The sequence below is a fragment of the Macrobrachium nipponense genome, chromosome 18 (assembly GCF_015104395.2).
Source record: "Macrobrachium nipponense isolate FS-2020 chromosome 18, ASM1510439v2, whole genome shotgun sequence".
In the NCBI taxonomy this organism is placed as follows: Eukaryota; Metazoa; Arthropoda; class Malacostraca; order Decapoda; family Palaemonidae; genus Macrobrachium; species Macrobrachium nipponense.
In genome coordinates, this window is record NC_087211.1 from 17935925 (window position 1) to 17959403 (window position 23479).

The following is a 23479-nucleotide window of genomic DNA, read 5'->3' on the forward strand; positions in this document are numbered from 1 at the left end:
CTTTAAGCATACCATTCAAAAGATTGAAGTTTCCTCAATATTATGTGATATATGAAAGCGGCTTACAGTTCAGTTGACCACGGGTTTCGTCTGCTATGGAACCGGCGGAGCAATACAAACAAGATGGCGGACGCTTTGTTTTGGCGCCCGGTTTAAAAACCCCGAAAACCTATAAAAACGATAATGGGGGACCCTTTTGGGAACAAACCGGGGTTTTTGGGTGGGGGAGTACATGCGAGTAAATGAAAACGGTAAGGGGGGAGCCATTGGGAAACCGGGGTTTTTTGGGTGGGGGGAAACCCAGATGACGACAATGAACACGAAAAACAACAAAACCCTAGCAGACGAAACCGTTGCAAGTAACAAATGTAGGAGCTCACGTAACCAAACAAAAATGTAGGAGGTCCCGTCCCCCGTTGTGTTAGGCTAACCAAACGACGGCAATGAACACTAAAAATCACGAAACCCAAGCAAAAAAAAACCAGCCATGGCCAACTAAACTGTAGGAGCTCCCGTTCCAACTAAACTGTAGGAGCTCCTGTTCCAACTAAACTGTAGGAGCTCCGGTGATCGTAACCAAACGAACCAACCTAACCAAACTTAGGCCGCGTGCCCTTACCTGGCCGGGGGGCTTCGCCCCCCTGGACCCCCAGTATAGTATATTAAGTGATTGCTACCTAACCAAAGGAACCAACCTAACCATAGTTAGTCTCCACGCCCTTACCTGGCCGCATATTTCCCAAGTCTGGAAGAGTTTAGGGATGGGGAAAATTAGGACCAATCAAAGCGTGTGGAGCTGATCCTTGACGTCACAAGCCACGCCTTTTAGCTGAAATCGGTCTCATGCCCATTACTGCCAGTCAAAATGCCGAAGAAAAACTTCTCCATTCACAATTTACGGCTTGTATGACCTATACATTTCATTTTTGTCAGATATATCGAAACATAATGCACCTATTCAACAAACAATATATTCTTCAAATGAGATACACCGTGAAATATATTATGCGTTATTGGCTTCCCCCTTCACCCTTGGTAATGATGCTCAGTCCCTCTTAATTCCTGCTCACAAAATCGATATTTACTGCATAAATAACATTTTCATGGCAAGTGGCTGTGTCTAAATTATATACTTGAAACTGACTGTGTTTAAAGCCATTTAGAAAGAGTTGCGATAACATGGGTTGAATAAAAAAATATACAAGATGGTAAAATTGATGGTATGGTAAAATGAAGGTATATGACCTGTAATTAGCACTACAGACTACAGACAGGAGGCCAAGAACTCGCAGCACTTCGACTCCCATCAAGAATCTTGGACTTTGAAAGTGACGGTTTTAAAAGTATGGAGCATGGAACGTTTTTCAGGCGTTACTGCCTGTTGTTTCAGGCTATAAAAAGGTATTATGTACAGAACTAGAATAATAATTGCCTTATGCTTAAAAGATATGTGGAGGATAGTTTTTATGACAAATTTACGTACCCCGTAGGGGGATAGTGCTGACAGTACACCTCATCTGGTGCAATTACTTAAGGTTCTTTGCAGCGTCCCTTCGGCGTCTTGCTGCAACTACTTTCATTCATTTTACTGTTACCTCCGTTCATATTCTCTTTCTTCCATCTGATTGTCCACCCACTCCCTCTCCCAGCAATTGCTTCATAGTGCAACTACTTTGAGGTTTTCCTCCTGTAACACTTTTCAAACCTTTTGCTGACAATATCCGTTTCAACACTGAATGGCCTTAGTTGCCCCAGTGCTTGGCATAATGCCAAAAATCTATGTACAAAAAATATTATGCACCTAAATCCCTAGCTTCAACTGATTCGTGTTATATATTTGCATAAAATTTTCTGTTGAAAGAGAGTTGGATAAAAGTGTCCATCCATATTTACTTTAAGATATCACAGTTCTAATAAATTTATGCATCAAATCTGCTCTAGTTCAGCTTAGTAAAATGTCTACTGTAACTCCGTAATGGGTAGTATTCTGTACTCCTATAATTGCTAAAGTATTACATACTAATGAAATACTCATTTTGATTCTTTGCACACAATGAATGACAAGTACGAAAGGTTTGCTAAGAATATTAAATAAATTAAATAATCAGTGTTTTCTTTGTACACAATGAATTTTAAGCAAAAATCCCGTAAGGGCTTGCTAAAAATATTCAATACTGAATTTTATATCACTTTTTATTTGTTTGTACACAATGTATGAAAAAGTAAAAAATCAAAAGCAAAAATTTTCCAATAATAAAATTTCTTTTTTAGATATTTGTACACAAATGGAATGACAAGGACCAATCAGGTAAGAGGTAAGGACATCTGGAAGGTTTTATGAAAACGGAATCCACCTCAAAAAGGCAATTTTTTACTACAGCTTATCAAGTACACCTTGAAAAACAACCGTATTCAGATTAGCTACTGACAGGATGAGTTTGTCACGTAACTATATTTGGTTACATTAGGCTAACTTAGATCACCAAAACAACAATAACGTAGGTTTCCTTAAGGGCACATTAGCTCTTGAAATAATTTAATGAATGAAGCTGAAACTGTGTCCCTGTAAATAATAGGGACTATATCAGTCTGATTCCTGTTCATGGTCTAGTTATGACCAGTATATTGCTTTTACACAATGCACAGTAATGTGCATTTCTATGAAATAGCATATGTCAATAGAAATCCGTAGTGTAAGCCTACTCCCTATCTCTATTTTCCCCTACACAGGTCATACCATCATTTTTACCATCTGGTATATTGTTTGATTCATCCCATGAGTTATCGCAACCCTTTATTAATGTCTTTAAACATGCATATGCACGTATATTAGTGAGAAATTCGCAATGTGGAAAATATTATTTACCTAGGGGGAGAATCCAATAACGCACAATATATTTCAAGGTGTATCTCATTTGAAGAATATATTGCTGTTAAATTAGTGTTGCATTATGTTTAGATATATCTGACTAAAATGTATATGTCATACCAGCCGTAAGCTGTGAAATTGAGAAGAAAGTATTTCTTTGGCATCGTAACTGCGGAAGTAATGGATATAGGAACGAGGAGGAGAGACTAAAAGGCGTGGCTTGTGACGTCATGGATCAGCTCACGCGCTTTGATTGGTCTAATTTTCCCCATCCCTAAACTCTTCCAGACTTGGGAAATATGCTACTGGCCGGGGGGGCTTCGCCCCCCTGGACCCCCCAGTATAGTATATTAACAGTGCTTGCTCCCTAACCAAAGGAACCGACCTAACCAAACTAAGTCTGCATGTCCTTACCTGGCCGGGGGCTTCGCCCCCCTGGACCCCCCTGTGTAGTAAGTTAACAATTATAAATATCTAACCAATATAACTTGTCCATAAATATGGCTGGCACCCGTATATCCTTACTGATAACTAAACAAAATGAATATTTCCGAGAATACATTGGTTAAAGTCAAGGCCACGTTGTTTGCTCGAACACATGGACTGCGTTCGAACACGTGGACTTCTAGCGAACGTGAATGTTCGGATGTGTTGAGCGTGCCTGACTTCAGCAAAGCGGAAATAACAATGGCGTGCTTAATTTTGGCAAAATAATTAGAATAACGTGCATTTGCATTGATAACCTTACCTTGGAGATGTTGTATATGTCTTCCAGCGTGACGGGAACGGCGGCAGCGAACGCCACGTGTGCGGAACACGACAAATTCTCGGCAGAAGAAGACATGGTAGCTATGACGAAAGCACTGAACTGGCTGAGAAGCAGGAACAGACTGAAGGGTCGAGGAAGGTCGGGTATGGTCCGTTTCAGGTACTAGTTATCCTAGCGGATAACTAGTACCTGGAAAATATGTATCGAAGAATGTAAAAAAATGTAGGTCATACAGATGAGTTGGGCAAGGAAAGAAATATCGAATAATGGGGAAAAAAATGTATCTCCTACAGATTATGTTGGCACGGGTAAAACTATCGTGGGCAAGAGTCAAAATATCGAATAATGAAAAAAAAATGGAACTCCTGCAAGCATGGGAAAAAAATAGAATAACGAAGGGAAAAAAAAAATGGAGCTCTTACAGTTCAGTTGGGCATGGGTGAAAATATAGAATACAGTAAATTAAATTGGAGGTCCTAAAGATTAGCTTTCATGTTGATGCAATGTTCGGGTTCGGTCCTGTGGGTTGGGTTCGGGTTTGGTCGGCTGGGGTCGGGTTTGGTAGGCTGCGGGTCATCTGCGAGAACTACTTACCTTGGCGGAGGGATTACGGACCGGGCAAAATGGTGTTACACGGTCCGGTCAACTGAACTGTAATCTTACCCGTTTAAATATGCATGTGAGGTCTTCGTAAAATGTTTCAAGGTAGTTTTTAAATCCAAGATGGCGTTGACCGACTGAGGTGACGTTCGTAACCATCAAGGATCCAACTTCTTTCCCAGCACTCATTTGAACAGTTAGCATATATATGTAAAGTTTATTGATCTTACTCAAGATTGCAGCTGTAATCAGCTCAATAAAACATTGTTGTCCATTAAAGTATGAAACTTCTTATTCCTGGGGGTAGTTTTATCCTTTGCCTCCACAACCTTAACTCCAATTGCTTATTTGATTGTGATTATACATGAGTTGGTCTTGATTCACTCCAAGTTGCACTTTTAACTACGTTGCGGTTCCTGGTTCCTAAGCGCTCACTCCACAAACTTGTGGGCAGCACACGACTACACTTTTGAGGTGCAAAGCTTTATTCCCTTAGTTTTTACCGTTACTCATTATTTAGTTTAACTTACTTTGTTACACCCAAATGCACATTTTAATTCATTATTCCTTTTTTGCAACCAAAGTAACCCTGGAAAAGTACAGATACTTCTAAAGTAGATACGAGCAGACGACCGCAAAATATCGTTGCCAATGCATTTACAAACTTTCCATGAACTCTAGTTGTCATAGTAATGCAATAATGATAAAATTGCTTCACAGCAAAACTGTTGATGTTTAAGTCAGGAATCGGAGCCACTACAGACCCGGGGACGGTCGATTTTCGCGGGAAAAAATATCTGAATAACGTTTTTTGCCCTTTTTTGTAATTGACCCAGTAAAAATAAAGCCTGAAAAACATCAAATGGTAAAGGGGGACCCATTGGGAAACCGGGGTTTTTGGCCGTGGGGGGGGGAAAGCGGCGAACTACTTTCACGGCGCACGTAACTCAATTCCTGCTTATGAGACCTGAACTTTGACACTTAATCTTATCTGCATTTTTTAAAGATTCTTGGCAGGCGGACATGTTCTGGCAAGAGGTAATATTGCGCTGCGCGCGCTAACCACAGAGGTTACAGTAAGGCCGCGGCGGAACGACGCTTCACACCTTATCCGCATTTTTAAAGATTCTTGGCAGGCGAGACGTGTTCTGGCAAGAGGTAATATTGCGCTGCGCGCGCTAACCACAGAGGTTACAGTACATACATAAAAACACGACTAGCATAGGCTATAAATCCCGCCATAACTGTAGCATCAAACACATTCCTCGTTTGCCACGACCTTACTGTTCGAACACGTGCGTCGGTACTGGCTTCGAACTAACCGAAACACTAGTTTACATACAAAATGCGGCATCATGTATGTTCCTACGTGCCCACAGTGAATTAGCCACAGTACATACAAAAAAACACGACTATCCTAGGCTATAAGTCCCCCCATAACTGTAACATTAAACGTTCCTCGTTCGCCACGGCCTTACTGTTCGAACATGTGCTTCGGTACTGGCTTCGAACTAACCGAAACACTAGTTTACATAAAAAATTCGGCATCATGTATGTTCCTACGTGCCCACTGTCGGGCCTATAGATCTGTTCGAACACGTGCTTTGGTACTGGGTTCGAACTAATCGAAACGTAACCACCGCCGGGCCGATAGATCTGTTTGAACACGTGCTTTGGTACTGGCTTTGAAATAACCGAAACACTAGTTTTAAGGCTAACAAAAATAAATAGTATACAACTTACCTTATTCACATTTCAAAGTCGTTGCTGTGCCGAACTGATGCCTTCTTACCGCACTTGCTGTTTGTACAGCTCCACATGTAAATCGGTTGGCCCGTGGCCTCGCTGGTCCCATGTTTCATGAACCGTCGGCTCGCTGTGTTGCACATTGTACACAACCCCGAATAGTCCCCAAGCAACCCTTCTCTGTACAACCACTTCATAAATTCGTCGGTGTTTCGTAGGAACTCGATCAGAATACTAATATAGAAATGCGTATATTTATCGAACTCGTCCGCTGTAACACTTTTGGGAAATAGTACTGCGTGCGTTCTGTCCATGACCTTATACTCCCCTTTAACTATATTATCTAGTGTACGCTTATTTCTATCGAAAAAGCGTCCGTTTCCTTGTCTTATTTCTATCGAAAAGGCGTCCGTTTCCTTGGATCCCTCACAGGCGTTGTCATTATTGACAATTGTTGTGAAGAAAGTGCCCCAGCATCGGTGGCATGGTTGGTTGGTGTTTGCGTCCCACCTTGGTCGCGGGTTCAATTCTCGGCCATTCCATTGAGTGAGAGAGGTATTTCTGGTGATAGAAGTTCACTCTCGATGTGGTTCGGAAGTCACGTAAAGCCGTTGGTCCCATTGCTGAATAACCACTGGTTCCGTGCAACGTAAAACCACCATACAAACAAACAATCTATGGGTACAAGTGGTTTGCGGATTTAGCACATGGAATGGAAAGTTTATTAACACAAGCGATTGCAAACATCCAGGTTGCGTCAATTTTCTACATTTTTGGTGTTGAGTTAAAATTTCAAAAGCATCATGGAGGTATGTTTGCAATGCACATGGCTAGACTTTCATTAACCTCTAATCTTAAAATATGACCTTAATTTCTAACTGGAGAAAATGCTTACTTCAGAAGGATGGTAGAGGTCTCAACCTGTTGCTCTCACCACCGATGACTTGTGATTAGTGCCCATCTCCGGTGTCAGGATGTGTTAACCCACGAGCGGCGGCGCTTATGCTGCTAAAATGCGACGCCTATTTTCACTAATTTTTTTTTTTTTTTCTCTTCATAAATTTCCTTATCAGATTATTTTCATAAGAATAGTAATATTTTATATACCATTGGAATCGCCAGAAAATGGCGATTATACGGCAATAAAAAAAATATTTTTTTTTTGCAAAGAGAACATATATATATTGTGAAATGTAAAGGAAATTTTTTTTTATCCTTTTTCATTTTCAACTTTCTGTCGACCAAACACTTATACAGGTCATGCTTTTTCATCATTTCATAAATGAACAAGAGCTAAATTTATCTTAGAAGTTGGAGAAAAAAATTCAGGCATATATAACTAGTAGCTCAACAGGTATTAGACATTTAACGAAACCATCTCACACCGAGTTTCAAAAGAGAATCGTCCTCTTGCAATTAGTTGTTACAGCACTATCAACATTTCTATTACTAAGTGCCCTAATGAAAGTATATAGAACTTTTACTAACCTTATTTACATATATACACTATGTACATGTTTTCATCTTCTACTCATCCTTTTCTGTAAAAAACTAATTTCTGCCGGAACTAATGTCTTCCGGCGGGTAGGCTCGTGTCCAGACGGATGCATGATCATAATCACAGATATCAGTATCACTATCACTTTCAACATCATATTCCTCACTTACGCTATCACTTTCAGAACCCTGACTTATGTCAAAATCATTGTCACTAAGTGACCAATCACTATCACTTCTTTCATTCGCCATTATTATGTAATTATATCAATAAATCGCATAAAAAAGTAAATTTCACGGCCGCCGTCATGCAAAGAAAAAAACCGCGGAAACTGACCAAAAGTTGCACAAGCGTATTATCATCTCATTTAAAAATTGAGGCATTGTGGCAATACTGTTTCTTATCTGTGGTTGCTGATTGGTTTTACTTACCCTTATGACATCATAAAACCCCGCCTCCAACACCACCTGTTCTTGCCCGCGTGATTTGAAATTAAAGCATCGCTGAAATCGACGATCACATTTTAGTAGCACATAAAGCGTCGATTTAGCGACGCGCCGCCTTTCGTGGGTTAAAGTACTTTTTTGGAGGGTGGCTCTCCACACGGTGAAAACTGGATCAGCTAGTCCAATCGGTTTTTTCTCCTATCTGATTATAGAAGCCAATATTTACTTTTTAATACCACCTGCGATAGGTTAGACTGTAAGCAGTTTACCCATTTTTTGCAATGTTTTCCATGATTCAGTAGATACTTTATAAATCTGTGCTGATCTTCACAATTACGTAAGACAGCAAATTGGACTCTGACCTGTGAGAAATCCCCCCCCCCCCAAATCCCCCCGCCACCCCCTAACACCTCCCCCTCCCCTGTTTCTCCAAGGCATGGCTTATAACTATAATAGGGTTAGGAAGGTCAGGCCATGGCATTTTAGGATAGGTTGGCTATAATGAAGAGGTATGTTAATGATGTTGGGTGATTGGGTTCAGGTGATTAAATTTATGAAAAGAAATTAACGCAATGTCTAGCCATTTTTATCTTTTGGTTAGACTATTGTGAGTTTGGGGGTCTGGTTGTGAGCATGGAAATTGATACCGAGAATGATTGGGACATGTTCCACAGACGTAAACAAACCTAACCTTTCCTAGAATGTCAGGGCCTGGCATCTCATCATTCTGTAAAATACCTATATAAATTGGTTAAGGCTGAAAATAATTCAGGTTGCCTCTTGCTTCTTGGATCATACCACCTAAATTGGCCTAGGTGGCCATAAATCCTTGAATACATAATTATAAGCCTGCATTCTCCGGTAAAGTAGGCTATGGCAGTGGGCGTTTTCCTATGTTATTTTACTTACTGATTAAGAATTTTAAGTAATATTTATTCGGCCGACTTTAAACCGTAATTTACCATTGAAGACAAGACAGTACTAAGGGGTGTGATTTATCAACGTACCGAGTTCAAAGGTAAATAACAGATTAGTTACAGACGACCAGTAAATATTACCTTAAACTCTTGTATAGTAAGTAATGTCAACTGCCTTAGTCTACTTCAACTGAACAATCTTTGAAGTTTTGGTTTGGGGCCAAGAAACTTGAACAAACCCGCCATATTTGAATTCTGGAGGCGGTGTGGGATACATAACCAGCAGGGAGCGTAACATATAGGTCATGATACTAACCTAACCTAGAAGAATGTGTTACCTGACTTGGGCCGTCCCCCCCACACCCCTAAATAAAGGCAAGCTTAGAAGTGTAACCTAGGTAAGGAGTCTTTGACAAGCAAAAGCTCTCCTTAGTCTCTTATAACATGGCGCATGTGCAGTAGGATTCAGCGTTGGAATACCAGTAGGGATAGGTGGAATTTGGCTATGTAACTGCTCCATTACCGGTTAATTATTGCTTTATTTCAGCTCGTGTTTCAAATGTCATAAATAAAGAGTAAATAACACGGTAAAACCTTCCCCAGAGTGTTTTACCCCACCCATAACCCCGCTTTCCCATTAGCTCCCCTTACCGAAGGATAGAGTTAAAGGCATAATTCTCCCAAGTGTCATATCCCACCAAAAACCCCGCAATCCCTTTGATCCCCCTTACTGTAGGATAGAGTTCAAAGGTAAATTACAGGTTAATTACAGCTGGCCAAAAAAAATATTTAAATTCTTGTTCAGAAGGTAAAATTGAATAGAAAAGCTTAAAACTGCCACAGTCTAGTTCGCCGCTGTATAAGGGCTTAGATCTACCCTTGAATAATCCAGTGCAGACATTCATATACCTCCATGACGCTTTCCAAATTTTTACTTGAAACTAGAAATCTAGAAGATTAACACCATTCGATGTTTGCAGTCACTTGTGTCAATACTCTCCATTCCATGTGCTAAATCCGCACACCACTTTTACCCATACAGGATTGATAAGAGTATAGGGTTAGATCGCTTCAGACCAAAATAGGACAATCTTGCGCATGACATCACGTGGCTGATCTGATGAGGTTCAGGTAAAAAGTCATCAGTCAGTGTTTGACCCCCACCAGAGTGAAGAACAAGGAAAACTATCTTCCAGTACCTGGCGATTAACGGGAACCTCTCACACAAGGTCGTGAAAGAGATAAGAGAATGGGTATGATCAGACAATTCCCATAATGACCCTTAAATTAATTGTATTCTTGGTTTTCTTTTATGGCCACCAACCAATGACGGTCACAAATATGCGCAGTAACGATGGAACGAGCTAACCCTGTACTCTATTATTCCTGGTACCCATGACGCTGGGACACTTTCTTCACAACAGTCTTAAACGATGACGCCATCCGCCTCTGATCCAAGGAAACTCATGATTTTTCGGTAGAAAGAAGCGAGTGCTAGATAATTTATATAACTAGTTAAACATCAGTATAAGGTCATGAATTGCGTAAATTGTTTACATATGCATAAATTAATCTGGAAATATTCGTTGTTAAAAAAGTAATCAGATTCCTGACTCAAATATCAATTGTTCCGACACGGCATACAAACCTTCGGTCCTTTTACAATAGGAAGGTACTAGCGGCAGCTGGATAGGTCGTAAGCTTTTGAACAAGGGGTTCGGTAGTTAATCTGCTTGTCCGACAGCGCGCGCTTGCGCGCGACTGGGAGGTAAACAAATCACTTTTGCTTTCGGCCTCGCAGTGGATGGACGTGTGTGTTCGACGCTCTCTGCCCGCTTCTCGTCGTTTGCTTTCTGAGTATTTGGTTGTAATTGTGTATGAAAGAGTTATTGTAAGTACAATCATTCTCTCTTTTCATATTAATTGCTTCAATCAATTATCTATTTATGATGGAATCTCCTCGCCTCGCTACCCCACGGAGACTTTGCCCGGGTATCGAAGGGCGCAAATGCGGGAAGTTCCGATCGTTCCCGGAGATTGACCCTCATATTTTTGTGTGCTCGGTGTCGGGGGCGCGAACATGCAAAACGAGCCGAGCCCTGTGATGTATGTAATGAATGGATCGGAGGCGCAGTGGACTTTGTATGAGGGCAGGAAGAAGCGGGGGATAAGGCCTGCAAAGGAGTCGTCGGAAAGCTCTCCCGCGACTCCTTTGGTGACGGACACTTCGTCTTCTTTCCTGCCGCCCGCTCAACTTCCACGTCTCGCGCCTTCCCCTTCGGGGGGGGTGTCTAGGTCCTTCTCCTCTCCTGACGTGTCGAGTGTGGAGGAGCAGAGTTGTACTCTGGGTCCTCTATCCGTTCGTCTTCGCGCGAGCGGGTAGAGGATCCTTCTAATCACCCGACTTTTGCCTCCTCAGGTGCGGTTGCCGCGAAGGATGACCTCGGACAGGTGTGGGCATCGTTGGGGCTGCAGGGCGTGCCGAGTGTCCGAGTGTTCCCGGGCTGCTCTATCATCTCGCTGGCTCCGTGGCGGTCACCCATGCAACGGTCAACGACCACCACCACGACCCTTACAACTCCCGGCTACGCTTCACCTCCTCACCTGGTGTACACCCAGCACGCGGTCTCTGGTAAAACAACCTACTACATCGGTGCAGGGGCCAGTCGCCGTAACTTGGGGGAGTGTGATGCCGCCACCTGGGTTTGCCGTGCTGCCGCGGGGACCGGACTTCATGTGCCCGAAGAGCTCGCCCCTGGACCTCCCACCGGTACCTAGGACGTCTGTGCCGCTGGTTCGCCCATCTGGACCGCCCACACAGTCTGCCGTACCTGCCGTGACCACCGCTGCTGTCCCTGTACCTGCTCCTGCTGTCTCGTCTGCCGTTCCTGTGATGCTCGCACCTGCTGATGTTGTTCCTGTTCCTGGCGCCGCTGCTCCCGATGCTGGTCTGTTCGGACAGGTACGTCCGGGCCCTGTTGCTTCGGCAACAGCAGCCCCGGCTCCGTCCTGGATGACAGACCTGACGTCGGTCCTGAGGAGGTTGACGAAGAAGAAGAAGAAGAGGAGGAAGGTGTCGTCGTCGTCTTCTTCGTCGTCGTCGTCGTCTGCCGCCTCTTCCTCTTCTTCTTCTAAGGCTCCCCCGCCTAAGAAGAAGAAGGTCGCCTCCCCCCCCCCTAAGAAGTCTCCTTCGGGAACTTCTAAGGGCCCGTCTCGCTCTGGTGAGACGGGGGGTTCTTCCGCTGGTCGCCCTGCTCCTTCGGGAGCAGGACCCGTCTCTTCGCAAGGAAGAAGACTACGGGGACCAGAGGGGTGCCGGCTAACACCGGCACTTCCTCACCTGCTGTCAGTGGTTCGGCCACAGCAGCAGGGTCCGGCTCGGCCGCTCGTTCGCGAGAGGTACCGAGTGTACGGTCGCCTACCAGCGACCGTGCAGCCAGGAACCAGACCTCTGAGTCCGCTCAGCGTCAGGTTCACGGCACGGAGCGGAAGACTGGTGACAGCCGCTCACAAACGCGACTCTCACCAGGCCAGCTCTCCGCTCTCGTGGCGAGCAGCTGGTTACCCGGAGCGGACGTGACGGTCCATGACCGGCCTGCCCGGCGGCTGAGGCTGGGAAGAGGTCCCCCCAGTTCGCCGGCAACCAGCCACGGCTGGTACCAGCGAACTGACGCACCGTGAGGATACGCACCGATCTCACCGTGACAGTGGAGCTCGCCGGTCGCCTGACCGTCGCTCTCACAGAGAGCGATCGGGTACGGCGACCAGCACCAGCTCCTCTGACACACGAGACCGGGGCCGCTGTTCTCGGTCCAGCCGTTCTCCACAGCGAGACGGCTCGACTAGGTCTGCAGCTCGATCGCCACCGCGGGTGGTCGATCGCCTGCAGTCCTCCAAGCCCGCTGGTTCTACCAGCGTAGCGAGGAGAGAGCGTCAGGTCTTCCTCTCCCATACCTTCAACCTCCTCGGGTTACACCGGGAGGGAGGGGTGCGATGGTATTGAGGAGTGATCGTGAGGGGTGCGCCCCTCAGGATCCCGCCACGTCGTCATACGCACCAGGCTCGGTCCTCGGACCAGCCCAAGGTCGTACGCACAGGTGGTTGGAGGAGGAACCGAGAGGGGGCTGTCGCTGCTCCTCTCCTTGAGGGAGGAGGGTCTCGGGAGGTGCTCCTGTTTGAGGGACTGGACGGTCCGACTCCGCAGGATGCAGTCACTCCCTGAGATCCAGAGGAACTTTGCCGAGGTTATTGCGCTGATTCGTCAGCACAACGACCTCGCGGAAGGATCGCCGCTCCCCCCCACCATCCGAGCCCACGTCCCGGCTCGAGTCGTTCTGGGGCCCGAAGAGGGAACCCAGACCGACGGTGGGTTTGCCGCGTTCGGAGCTTGCGGACTCAGTGCTGGACCAGGTTGAATCGCTTGTCTCCGGACAAGACGGTTCACTCAAGTCTGGCAGGTCGAGCAAGCTGCTTCCACCTCCTCTGCTACGACAGCGGCGGTTTACGTGCCATCTGAAGACCCGCCCGATGCCGCCCAAACCCCAAACAGGTGAACCCGGAGTTAGCTAGGCTGACTCCGGGTGTGTCTCTGCAACAGCTCCTGTCCGAGAACCTGTGGTTCTCGCAGCAAGAGGCACTAGGCCTGGAATCTACCGCCATGGCAGCTTTCCAGGCCGCTCTCCTGGCTAGATCTGTGGTCCCTCACAGTATCTCAAGGTTCCGCAGCCCAACTCCGGGGGAATTTCTCCCGAAGATGACTCGGCCTTCAGGAGAATTCTTTGGCAAGTCTGGGGGAAGAGCCATCTCCTTCCTTGCCCACCAGACGGTGAACCTGTGGGCCAACCTGGTTCTCCGACGAAGGGACGCTGTCCTTACTCGGGTTTTCCAGGCGGCCAGGGCGTGAAGCGGCGTTGGGACTTCGCAACGGACCTTTACGGAGTTCCACGTCTCTTCTTCCCAGGAGAGATGGTGACGCTGCGGTGGACAGACGGCGCACTGACGACAGTGACCGTCTGGTTCACCAGGCAGTCTCGAAGGCTTCTGGGCAACCTCGGACTGCGGCCAAGTCTAAGAGCTCGGCTAGCGCTTCCTCGACGGCTAAGACGGTTGCTGCGTCGAAGCCCCGAGGAATGACTGTCTTCTTCGACTTCTGGCAAGGGGAAGCCGTAAAACCAGCCCTCCTCATCCCGTGGAGGTTCTGGGAAGAAGTCGAAGAAAGGGGGGAAACGCTAGGGACGGCGTTCCCCCTCACCTGCTGCCGGAAGTGGGGGGGGTGCCTGGCCAGCCATTGGGCAACTTGGCAGCGCTACGGCGCCGAGACCTGGATTGTAGATGTCCTTCGGGAGGGATATCTATTACCCTTCGAATCTCGGCCACCCCTCACCTCCAACCCGGTCCAACAGCAGTCGTACGTTCCAGGGTCATCGAAGGACGTAGCACTGAGACAGGAGATCAAGACCATGCTGAGCAAGAGAGCTGTAGAGATCGTCACGGATCAGTCACCGGGCTTTTACAGTCGACTCTTCCTGGTGGAAAAAGTTCTTACGGGAGGCTGGCGCCCGGTGATAGATCTCTCTCCCCTGAACCGGTTTGTTCGCCAGACCCGGTTCACGATGGAGACGGCACGCTCAGTGCTCGACTCCATCAGGGAGAACGATTTCATGCTTTCAGTGGACTTGAAGGATGCGTATTTCCAAATACCCATTCATCAGTCCTCCAGAAAGTACCTCCGCTTCATCCTCGACGGGACGGTGTACCAGTTCAGGGCACTGTGCTTCGGTCTCTCAACCGCCCCACAGGTGTTCACCGACGCGAGTGTTCACTCTGGTGTCTGTTTGGGCCCATTCGCACGGGATACGTCTGATGAGGTATCTCGACGATTGGTTAGTCCTGGCGAGCTCCCGCTCGCAGTTGCTACAGGACAGGGATCGACTGCTCGAGTTCTGTCACGATCTGGGGATCGTGGTGAACTTCGAGAAGTCCGATCTCGAGCCCAAGCAGAGGATGAAGTACCTGGGTATGCTGATCGACACGGTAGCAGGGCGAGTCTTTCCCGGCCCCAGACTCGCGGATCAGCAGATTCAGGGAGGCAGCCAAACCAGTTCCTGTCTCGGCAGGAAACAGGTAGCTCAGCGATGGCAAGTCGTGATCGGACACCTGTCGTCACTCGAGAAGTTAGTCCCTCACGGGCGTCTTCACCTGCGGTCTCTCCAGTGGAGACTAAAGGAGAGTTGGTCACAGGCGACGGATCCCCCAAGCTTTCCAGTGTCACTGACACAGGGAGGTGAGCAGGACCTAGCCTGGTGGCTGGACGACAGGAACCTCTTAAGAGGAGTGCCTCTCCGCACTCCCCCCCCGGACATGCAACTGTTCTCAGACGCATCGACCGAGGGATGGGGCGCACACCTGGAGGAGTTGCTGAACTTCAGTGGGAGTGTGGGACGAGAAACGACAAGCACCTTCACATCAATGTACTGGAACTCAAGGCAGCGTTTCTCGCTCTCCAAGAGTTTTTCAGGACCCCGCTTGATGGGACACTCAGTGGTGTTGATGTGCGACAACACCACGGTGGTGGCTTACGTCAACAAACAGGGGGCCTAGTGTCTCTCCCGTTTGTACCAGTTGACTCGGCAGGTGCACGAGTGGGCTCAGGCACACTCAATAGAGCTGTCGGCACGCTACATTCCAGGGAAGAGGAATGTAGTAGCAGACACGCTCAGCCGTCGGGATCAGGTGATAGGGACCGAATGGTCTCTACACCAGGACGTGGCGGAAAGGCTCTTCGACCTGTGGGGGCGACCAGTCGTGGATCTGTTCGCCACCCGGCACAACAGGAAGCTCCAGGTGTTCTTCTCGGCCGTGCCGGACCCATGGGCAGCTGCAGAGGACGCTCTTCAACACCCGTGGGACAACCTCCTCTTCGCCTATGCCTTTCACCCCCGTTCAGCCTGATTCGCAAGGTGATCAGTCGAGCACTGGTCACCCCGAATCTCAGGATGATCCTGGTGGCTCCCAAATGGCCACAGGCCATTTGGTATCCGGACCTGCTGGCTCTTCTCGCAGGAGAACCGAGAGATTCCCCCTTGGCACAACCTTCTCGCCCAGCCACACGTCGAGCGGTACCACCGAGCAGTCCCAGTCCCTACGTCTTCACGGCTGGCTGTTATCCACCATCTCTTGCGAACGAGAGGCTTTTCTCGTAGCGCAGCAACAGAGATGGCTGGAAACGTCCGTCAGTCCTCTGCAGCTGTGTACCAGGGGAAGTGGGCCGTCTTCTGTGGTTGGTGTCGTAGACGGGGTCTTATCTCCTCCTCAGAGCCACTCTTCAGAGGTAGCGGATTTCCTAGTTTTTTCTTCGCCGAGAGAAGCTCCTCTCAGTCCCCACAGTCAAAGGATACAGAGCCGCCTTGGCGCTCGTCCTGAAACTGAGGGGGTTGGACATCTCGAACTCGTTCGAGATCTCCTTGCTTATGAGAAGCTTCGAAAGGTCTTGGCCCTTGCCCACCCAGGGAACTCAGGCCCCCTGAGATGGGGAACGTGGACTCTCGTCCTTAGGAGTCTGACTCGAACACCGTTCGAGGCCACTCCGAGAGTCGTCAGACAGGGATCTGACCCTCAAGACCCTCTTCTTGCTGGCCCTGGCATCGGCGAAGAGAGTAGGGGAACTTCATGGTCTTTCCTATGATGTACGACACTCCAGGGGATGGGGATCCGTGACGCTCGATTTCGTCCCGAACTTCGTTGCGAAGACTCAGAAACCGTCGGTCCCTGACGACAGGTTCGAGTCATTCACGATTCCCTCCCTAATGGACTTCACCGATAATGATGCGGATGAGATGCTGCTTTGTCCTGTGAGGGCGCTACGGCGCTATCTGAAGAGAACTCGACACCTCAGGCCTGAGTGTCGACGCCTCTTCGTTAGCACCGGGTCACCAAGAAAGAAGTATCCAAGAACACTCTTTCATTTCTGGCTGCGTGAGGTCATCAGGAGGGCGTTATGAGGCTGATGGTAGTGACGACATCCGTACGTCCCGTCCGAGAGCTCACGAAGTCAGAAGTATTGGCCCCTCGTTGGCGTTTCGTAAGAACTTCTCCGTGGCGCAGGTCCTGAAGGCAGGGGTGTCTGGTCTAACCAGACTACCTTTTTTTTACGTCCTTCTACCTTCGGATATTGCCCACAGGTCCTTGGATACCTTTTCCTTGGGACCCGTGGTGGCTGCTCAACAAGTTGTGTAGCTAACCCAGACCCTTCGCAGGCTGAACAGCATCGAGTCCTGGTGTGACTGTGTGGATGGATGTGTGAGTGAGTGAGTGACTGGCTCTCTCTTCCCATCTTTTCCTCCTCCTCTACCTGTGGGCAGAGGGCCACGGTCGTCACTACGCTGGATGAGGACGAGATGCAGGTGAGCTATATGACAGAGCCCCATCCTATCCCTTTCACTAGGGATAGGAGCAGAATATCCACCACTTCCTTCTACAAGGGGGGAAGTGGATGCCTACAAGAGTCAAACCCATGAATTTATATTTTGCTCCTGTACAGGAACAAGTTCTTACATTGCTGGTACGAAGAGATACGCATGCCTCTCTCTTAGTACTCGGTACCAGAGGTCTGACCATTGATCCTGCGGTGCACACCCCGATCAATCGGACAGAGGCTTGGATCCCTCCTCGCTCTTACGACCAGGGAGGCTTCCAAGGTTGGGCGAACACCATTCTGTTCACAAAAGACTCAGATTCCTCCCACCAAGAAGTGAGTCTTCCTATTGTAAAAGGACCGAAGGTTTGTATGCCGTGTCGGAACAAATGACAATTTGTCTAAAATTGCATTTTTCCTAACTATACAAACCAGGGAGGATCCGTTTTACACATAGCCCACCACCTCATGCCACCCCTCACTCTGCAGTTTTTGCTTGGGCCAAAAGCAAAAGTGATTTGTTTACCTCCCAGTCGCGCGCGCTGCGCCTGTCGGACAAGCAGTTAACTACCGAACCCCTTGTTCGAAAGCTTACGACCTATCCAGCTGCCGCTAGTACTTCCTATTGTAAAAGGACCTCAGTTTTGTATAGTTAGGAAAAATGCAATTTTAGACAAATTGTCATGTTTGGTGTGAACAGTACCTACAGTGTTTGTGCTCTTCTGTTGTTTATCAGTGTTGCCAATTGGTATGTGATTACCCTCCAAACTGGGTATAAGACTTGCACAAAACCGGAGAATTAAGTGTAGTGTATCTATTTGTAGTATTATACATATTAGAGCAATTTTATCATTATTGCATTACTATAACTAGAAATCATGGAAACAGTTTGTAAAAGTTTACATTTATTTCTGGCATACAGTTATTAAAATTATAAGTCAAAGTAATATAGCCTTAAATCAATGAAAAGTGCTAGAAAAAGAAAAAAATACTATTTTTGTCATAAACAATTCACTAATCTGTCGTCTGCTCAGCGATGGTGTTTGGCAGCCAGATGTATGACAAAACTGGAAATAATTTTACCGCCACGACTCCTCTGTCAACAAACACAACGTAGTTAAAGTGCAATTTGGAGTGAATTAAGGCCAAACTGTATAGTTACGAATAAGGACTAGAGTTTCAGTTGCGATGGCAGTAAGGATAAAACCACCAATTACAATTTTGGTACAAACCGTGACCCCGGGAATAAGAAGTTTCCTACTTTCACTGATATTATAGGCAACAAAATGGTTTTATTGTGCTGATTACAACTGCAATCTTGAGTAAGATCAATAAATGTTGCATACACTAATATTGTTCAAATGAGCGCTGGGAAGGAAGGAAGGACATTGGGTCAATTCATGTTATGAAAGGGACCGGAGGTGGATGACGCTATATTGGATTTAAAAACTTAAAAAAATATTTTACCAAGATCTCACATGCTTATTTTAGTTCCTATGGTGCTTTCATATATCACATGTTGACAAAACTTCAATCATTGTTTCACCATTTAAGTATAGTGATCCACCCGAGTACAATGGATCCAAGGCAGTTGGTTCCCCTAGTATGTTTTACATACGTACCCCTCCACTCTCAACCTAACTTTAGCCCAGAGATGCTGGTTTCCCGACTGTCCCCAATTATATTGAACCTAGGGCATCGAGTAGTGAGTAAAATTTTGAAAGAGTAAATCAAAAACTATTATTTCTCACAAGTAATAATATTCTCTACCATAATCACTTGTGGAAATGAATGCTTCCATAGGGGTTCCAGAATTCACAAAAATTTTAAATTTGGTGTTGAGAATTTACTACTTGATGTCATACAATGTGTATTTATAGCTTTTAAGTCTTATAACCTAGCCTGTAAGTGGAATTTATTTGCCTTTCAAGTGGAGAAGGCATTCCAAAAGCAATGTAGATATTTTGGTGATGAATGTCGGTACTTATATTTAATATGTCCAAACAACCTTTGGTTAGGATCCTAACTATGTTTGTGTATTTAATTTTAAGGTGGTCTGTAAATATGAATGTTTCTTTACACTGACATTAGTAACAGTTTAAGCTAATAAGATTAATAAAACTTCTTGGGGGGTGAAGTTCCTGGATATTTCTGGACTCCTGACAATTCATCCTTGCCAAAGTTAAGTACACATTGGGTGGCATACCACAAGGCAAAGGCACAATGAAGTCTTACATCAAAGCTTTAAGCATCTTACTCGTTTTGAAGTGCTGGCAAATCTTGAAAGTTTTGATAATGGAACTTCAGTGTGTGTATTGTTTTTAATAAATATTTCATTATATTTAAAGGAATCTTGAAAACATTCTAGTGTAATTAGGTGGTTGTTATGATTGGCTAATAAGTATAAGCATTACAATCCCTTGTACATTTGACATGTGTTCAGAATGCAACCTCATTTGTCCTTAGGTCGCATAGAACTGAAAAATCCATACGAGCCTTTGCACATACTATTGAGTGAGTCACAACTCTAGGAACCTAATTGCAAATAAAAAACAAGTTGAAGTTGTAATTTTATCAGCTAATATTTCTTAATGTACAGACAAGAAATAAGGTGATATTTAAAGAACGGTCTTAAAACAACTGCTTTGGTCAAGTTAGTCTCATGAGTTTTTGGAAAATGTACCAGAACAAGGCTGGTTTGCTTCAGTGTAGTATGCACTTAGACCTACATGCCATTATTATTAATGGTTATGTATACTTTGTTCAGTGCTAGATTAAAACTCATTATCGCCTTCATTAACCTAAAGGTAATTGGAGTGAACAATGAAGTTACAGCATATCATAACTAAAGATTGGAATACATCTTTAATTCTAGGTTTGTTCAAACAGAATGCAAACTAGAGGCATAGATATTGGATTATATCTGGCCTGGGCTGGCAATTGCCCTTGAAGCTTTGTAACTGGAAAGATAATTGGTTAGAAGTAGGTGGTAAGTGGTGGAGTTGAGTGGTTCTTTTACATTGCTTATGTGATTAGTGGCATGTCAGTTATTCCAGTAGGTATCCCATAATAGTAGCTGTAAGAGCCATTGAGTAATGACAGTTGTTCATATATGTCAACCTTTGTCCATTGGCAGTATGAGGTTTGGTATGGGAACTTTAGAAACAGTGGCACTATTTTCTATTCTTCCTTCTCAGTTCTGTAAGGATCTTGTTGGGAGCATTCTCTTGAAATTACAGCAAATTTTCCAATCTTCTGCCTAAAGAAAACAATAGTTTGAATTTGTTATGGGGGCTGAAATGGTAGGAGTGAGCAGATGTTTGGTTATCAAATTTTTTACTGGCCTGCAAACTTAAGGAAAGGGTAGAGGTCCCCTTCTGTCTTTATAAGCTATGCACAGTTTTGGAGTATGTGCCTCTACAACAAAATATTTTTCAAACGGTGTTTGCTATTCTTGCTGTTGGCTACTGTGGTTCAAGTTCTTCTGCGGATAGAGTAAGGATTTGAAAGACGGGTGTTCGTAGGAAGTTAGTTTTTCAGCGTCTTCTGTTTTAGATCTTGCCATATTAATTGATGATTAACTAAAGGAGATAGATTAGCATAACATGTAAGTTTGTCTTTTAGATAGTATGTGGAAAAGCCTTGTTTATCAAGTAATTCCCTATAGGTTTGTTATCCACCTCGCGCTTTAATGTCCAACTACATTTACATTCTCTTTTAGGCGACAATGTGTGCTCGCCCCATGGTGAGCGTCCATGTGGATGGGGCGCCATCTGGAGCGAGTGTGGCTCTTCCAGCTGTCTTTAGGGCCCCAATTAGGCCAGATGTTGTGAACTTCGTTCATGATCAGATGTCCAAGAATGCAAGGCAGCCCTATGCTGTCAGTGCTGATGCAGGTATGTAATCCTGGGCAAATAGTTCAAATTTTCTTTGCAACATTGTTGTAATTTGTCTGTGCACCACCAAGATTTTGTAGCTGTTTTTGTCAAACATTCTTATGCTAATGGGGTGTGGATTTTTAATTGTCAGGTCACCAGACATCTGCTGAATCCTGGGGAACTGGTCGTGCCGTTGCCCGTATTCCACGTGTCCGTGGTGGAGGTACCCATCGATCTGGTCAGGGTGCTTTCGGAAACATGTGCCGTGGAGGCCGCATGTTTGCCCCCACCAAGATCTGGCGCCGCTGGCACCGCAGGATCAATGTCAACCAGAAGCGTTATGCTATGTGCTCTGCTATTGCAGCATCCTCCAGCCCAGCTCTTGTGATGTCTAAGGGTAAGTGCCAAAGTTTTTTTAGTATCAGTTGTATAGCAAAGATTAGGTGCACATGAATATAGAATTGTGCTTGGATTAATTTTATTAAGAATGTGTTCATGAGTCAGTTTTTTATCTTTATATCCTCTATTCAGGTCATTTGATCCAAGAGACTCCTGAAATCCCATTAGTTGTCACTGACAAGGTTCAGGAGATCAGCACCACCAAGGAAGCTGTAATGATGCTGAAAAAGAACAAGATTTGGTCAGACATTCTCAAGGTTAGTGTTGGGCAAGTGTAGTAGAGTAAGTATTGAAGTCAAGTATGCCAAAAAATGTATTGGGATAGATCCAGGAATTTGTATGACTTCTCCATTACCTGAAATTTTGATCTGAAGTGTAGCCTCTTCTGTGGTGAATCTCATGAAAAGTTTAAATATTCCATCAGGTTTACAAAAGCAAGAGATTCCGTGCTGGTAAGGGTAAGATGCGCAACCGCCGTCGTATCCAGCGTAGGGGCCCTTTGATCATCTACAACAAGGATCAGGGACTGACCAGAGCATTCCGTAACATCCCAGGTGTAGACACCATTTGTGTCAACAAGCTCAATCTCTTGAAGCTTGCTCCTGGTGGACATGTAGGCAGATTCTGTATCTGGACTGAGTCAGGTGATTATTGCAATTTAGAGTTGGTACCTTCAAGTTGGCCATATTAGTTTTTTTTTTTTTAATGAATATAATTTCCTGTTCGTCTTTTTTTTTAATGAATAATTTCCTGTTCATGTCATTCAGGTGTAAAACTTCATCTTTAATTAGGACATTTTTCCTAAGTATTCTATTCGTGTATTTTCAGCATTCCGCAAACTCAATTCCTTGTACGGTACATGGCAGAAGAAATCTACTATGAAAAGGAATTATAACCTACCCATGCCAAAAATGACTAACACAGACTTAGCAAGGCTTCTCAAGAGCCGAGAAATTTTGGCTGTTGTTAGGGATCCCAAGTAAGTATATCAAGAGAGAGACATGTTTTTGTAGATTTACTCATTTGTTTGAGTAAGATTTGTTTTGTAGATTTTCCCATATTTTCCCATTTGTATGAGCAAGATTTAATATTGATCAAAGGAAGAACATTTGCTAATCATTCAACCCAAATATTTCAGGAAGACCATTGAACGCCGCAAGGTTAGGCTGAACCCATTGAGAAACCGCCAAGCAATGCAACACCTTAATCCTTATGCTAAAGTTGCCAGAGCTGCGGCCCTTGCTAAAGAGCAGAAGGACATAGAAGTTAAAAATGCAATTTTAGCCGTGAGTGTCATTTAAAAATTCTATTTTAACATGTCCTATGGATTCAAAATTTTTATTTTTATATTTTTTTATAATGTAACTTCTTGTGGATAGGTCTGCATAATTAATTTTATTTGTCCTTTTTAGGAAAAGAAGGCAAAGAGGGAAGCCGCGGAAGCAGCTAAGGCACCCGCCAAGAAGAAGCAAGCTACCAAAAAGGCACCTGCAAAGAAATAGAAATTTCATTATACAAATAGGTTTTATGATTGTAATAAAACCTATGTAATGATAGTGTATTTGCTTCCTACCCAGTAGAGTCCTGTTTGAAGGCTGAAGTAAAGTGCACTATCCATTTAAAAAGGGGAAAAGGGGGGGGAGGGGGATTGGCAAGATAGATTAGCTAGTGGGCACTGAATTCTTTGTCCATATGACTTGGCTTTTAGTTAACGTATCTGCCAATATGTTTAAGGGGGCCTGACGGTGGATAAGCCTTCAAGTGTTATTAACAGCTCATTAAATACTTCATGACATATGTTCCATTCATTAGTCCTTCTTAAGTTATCTTTAAACAGCATCTTTGATTGTAGGTCATTTATTTAATGATGATCAGTGTAAGGCTCCTAACCACTACTACTTTCAGTAAACCATAAAGATTACCTCTCACAAGTATAAGGTAAGA

At 45.2% G+C, this 23479-nt stretch overlaps 1 protein-coding gene across 1 annotated transcript in view; it reads left to right on the top strand.

The window, feature by feature from the left end:
• The window catches only part of LOC135196897 (large ribosomal subunit protein uL4A-like), a 24511-nt gene extending 1181 nt beyond the window's left edge, over nt 1-23330 (top strand). The window contains exons 2-8 of the mRNA XM_064223686.1: nt 20980-21154; nt 21288-21533; nt 21668-21792; nt 21960-22179; nt 22364-22514; nt 22674-22821; nt 22948-23330. Of these exons, the coding sequence (XP_064079756.1) occupies nt 20980-21154; nt 21288-21533; nt 21668-21792; nt 21960-22179; nt 22364-22514; nt 22674-22821; nt 22948-23037 (1155 nt within the window). The 3' untranslated portion in view covers nt 23038-23330. The remainder of the gene's footprint in view (nt 1-20979; nt 21155-21287; nt 21534-21667; nt 21793-21959; nt 22180-22363; nt 22515-22673; nt 22822-22947) is intronic.
• Nucleotides 23331-23479: the final 149 nt, after the last annotated feature.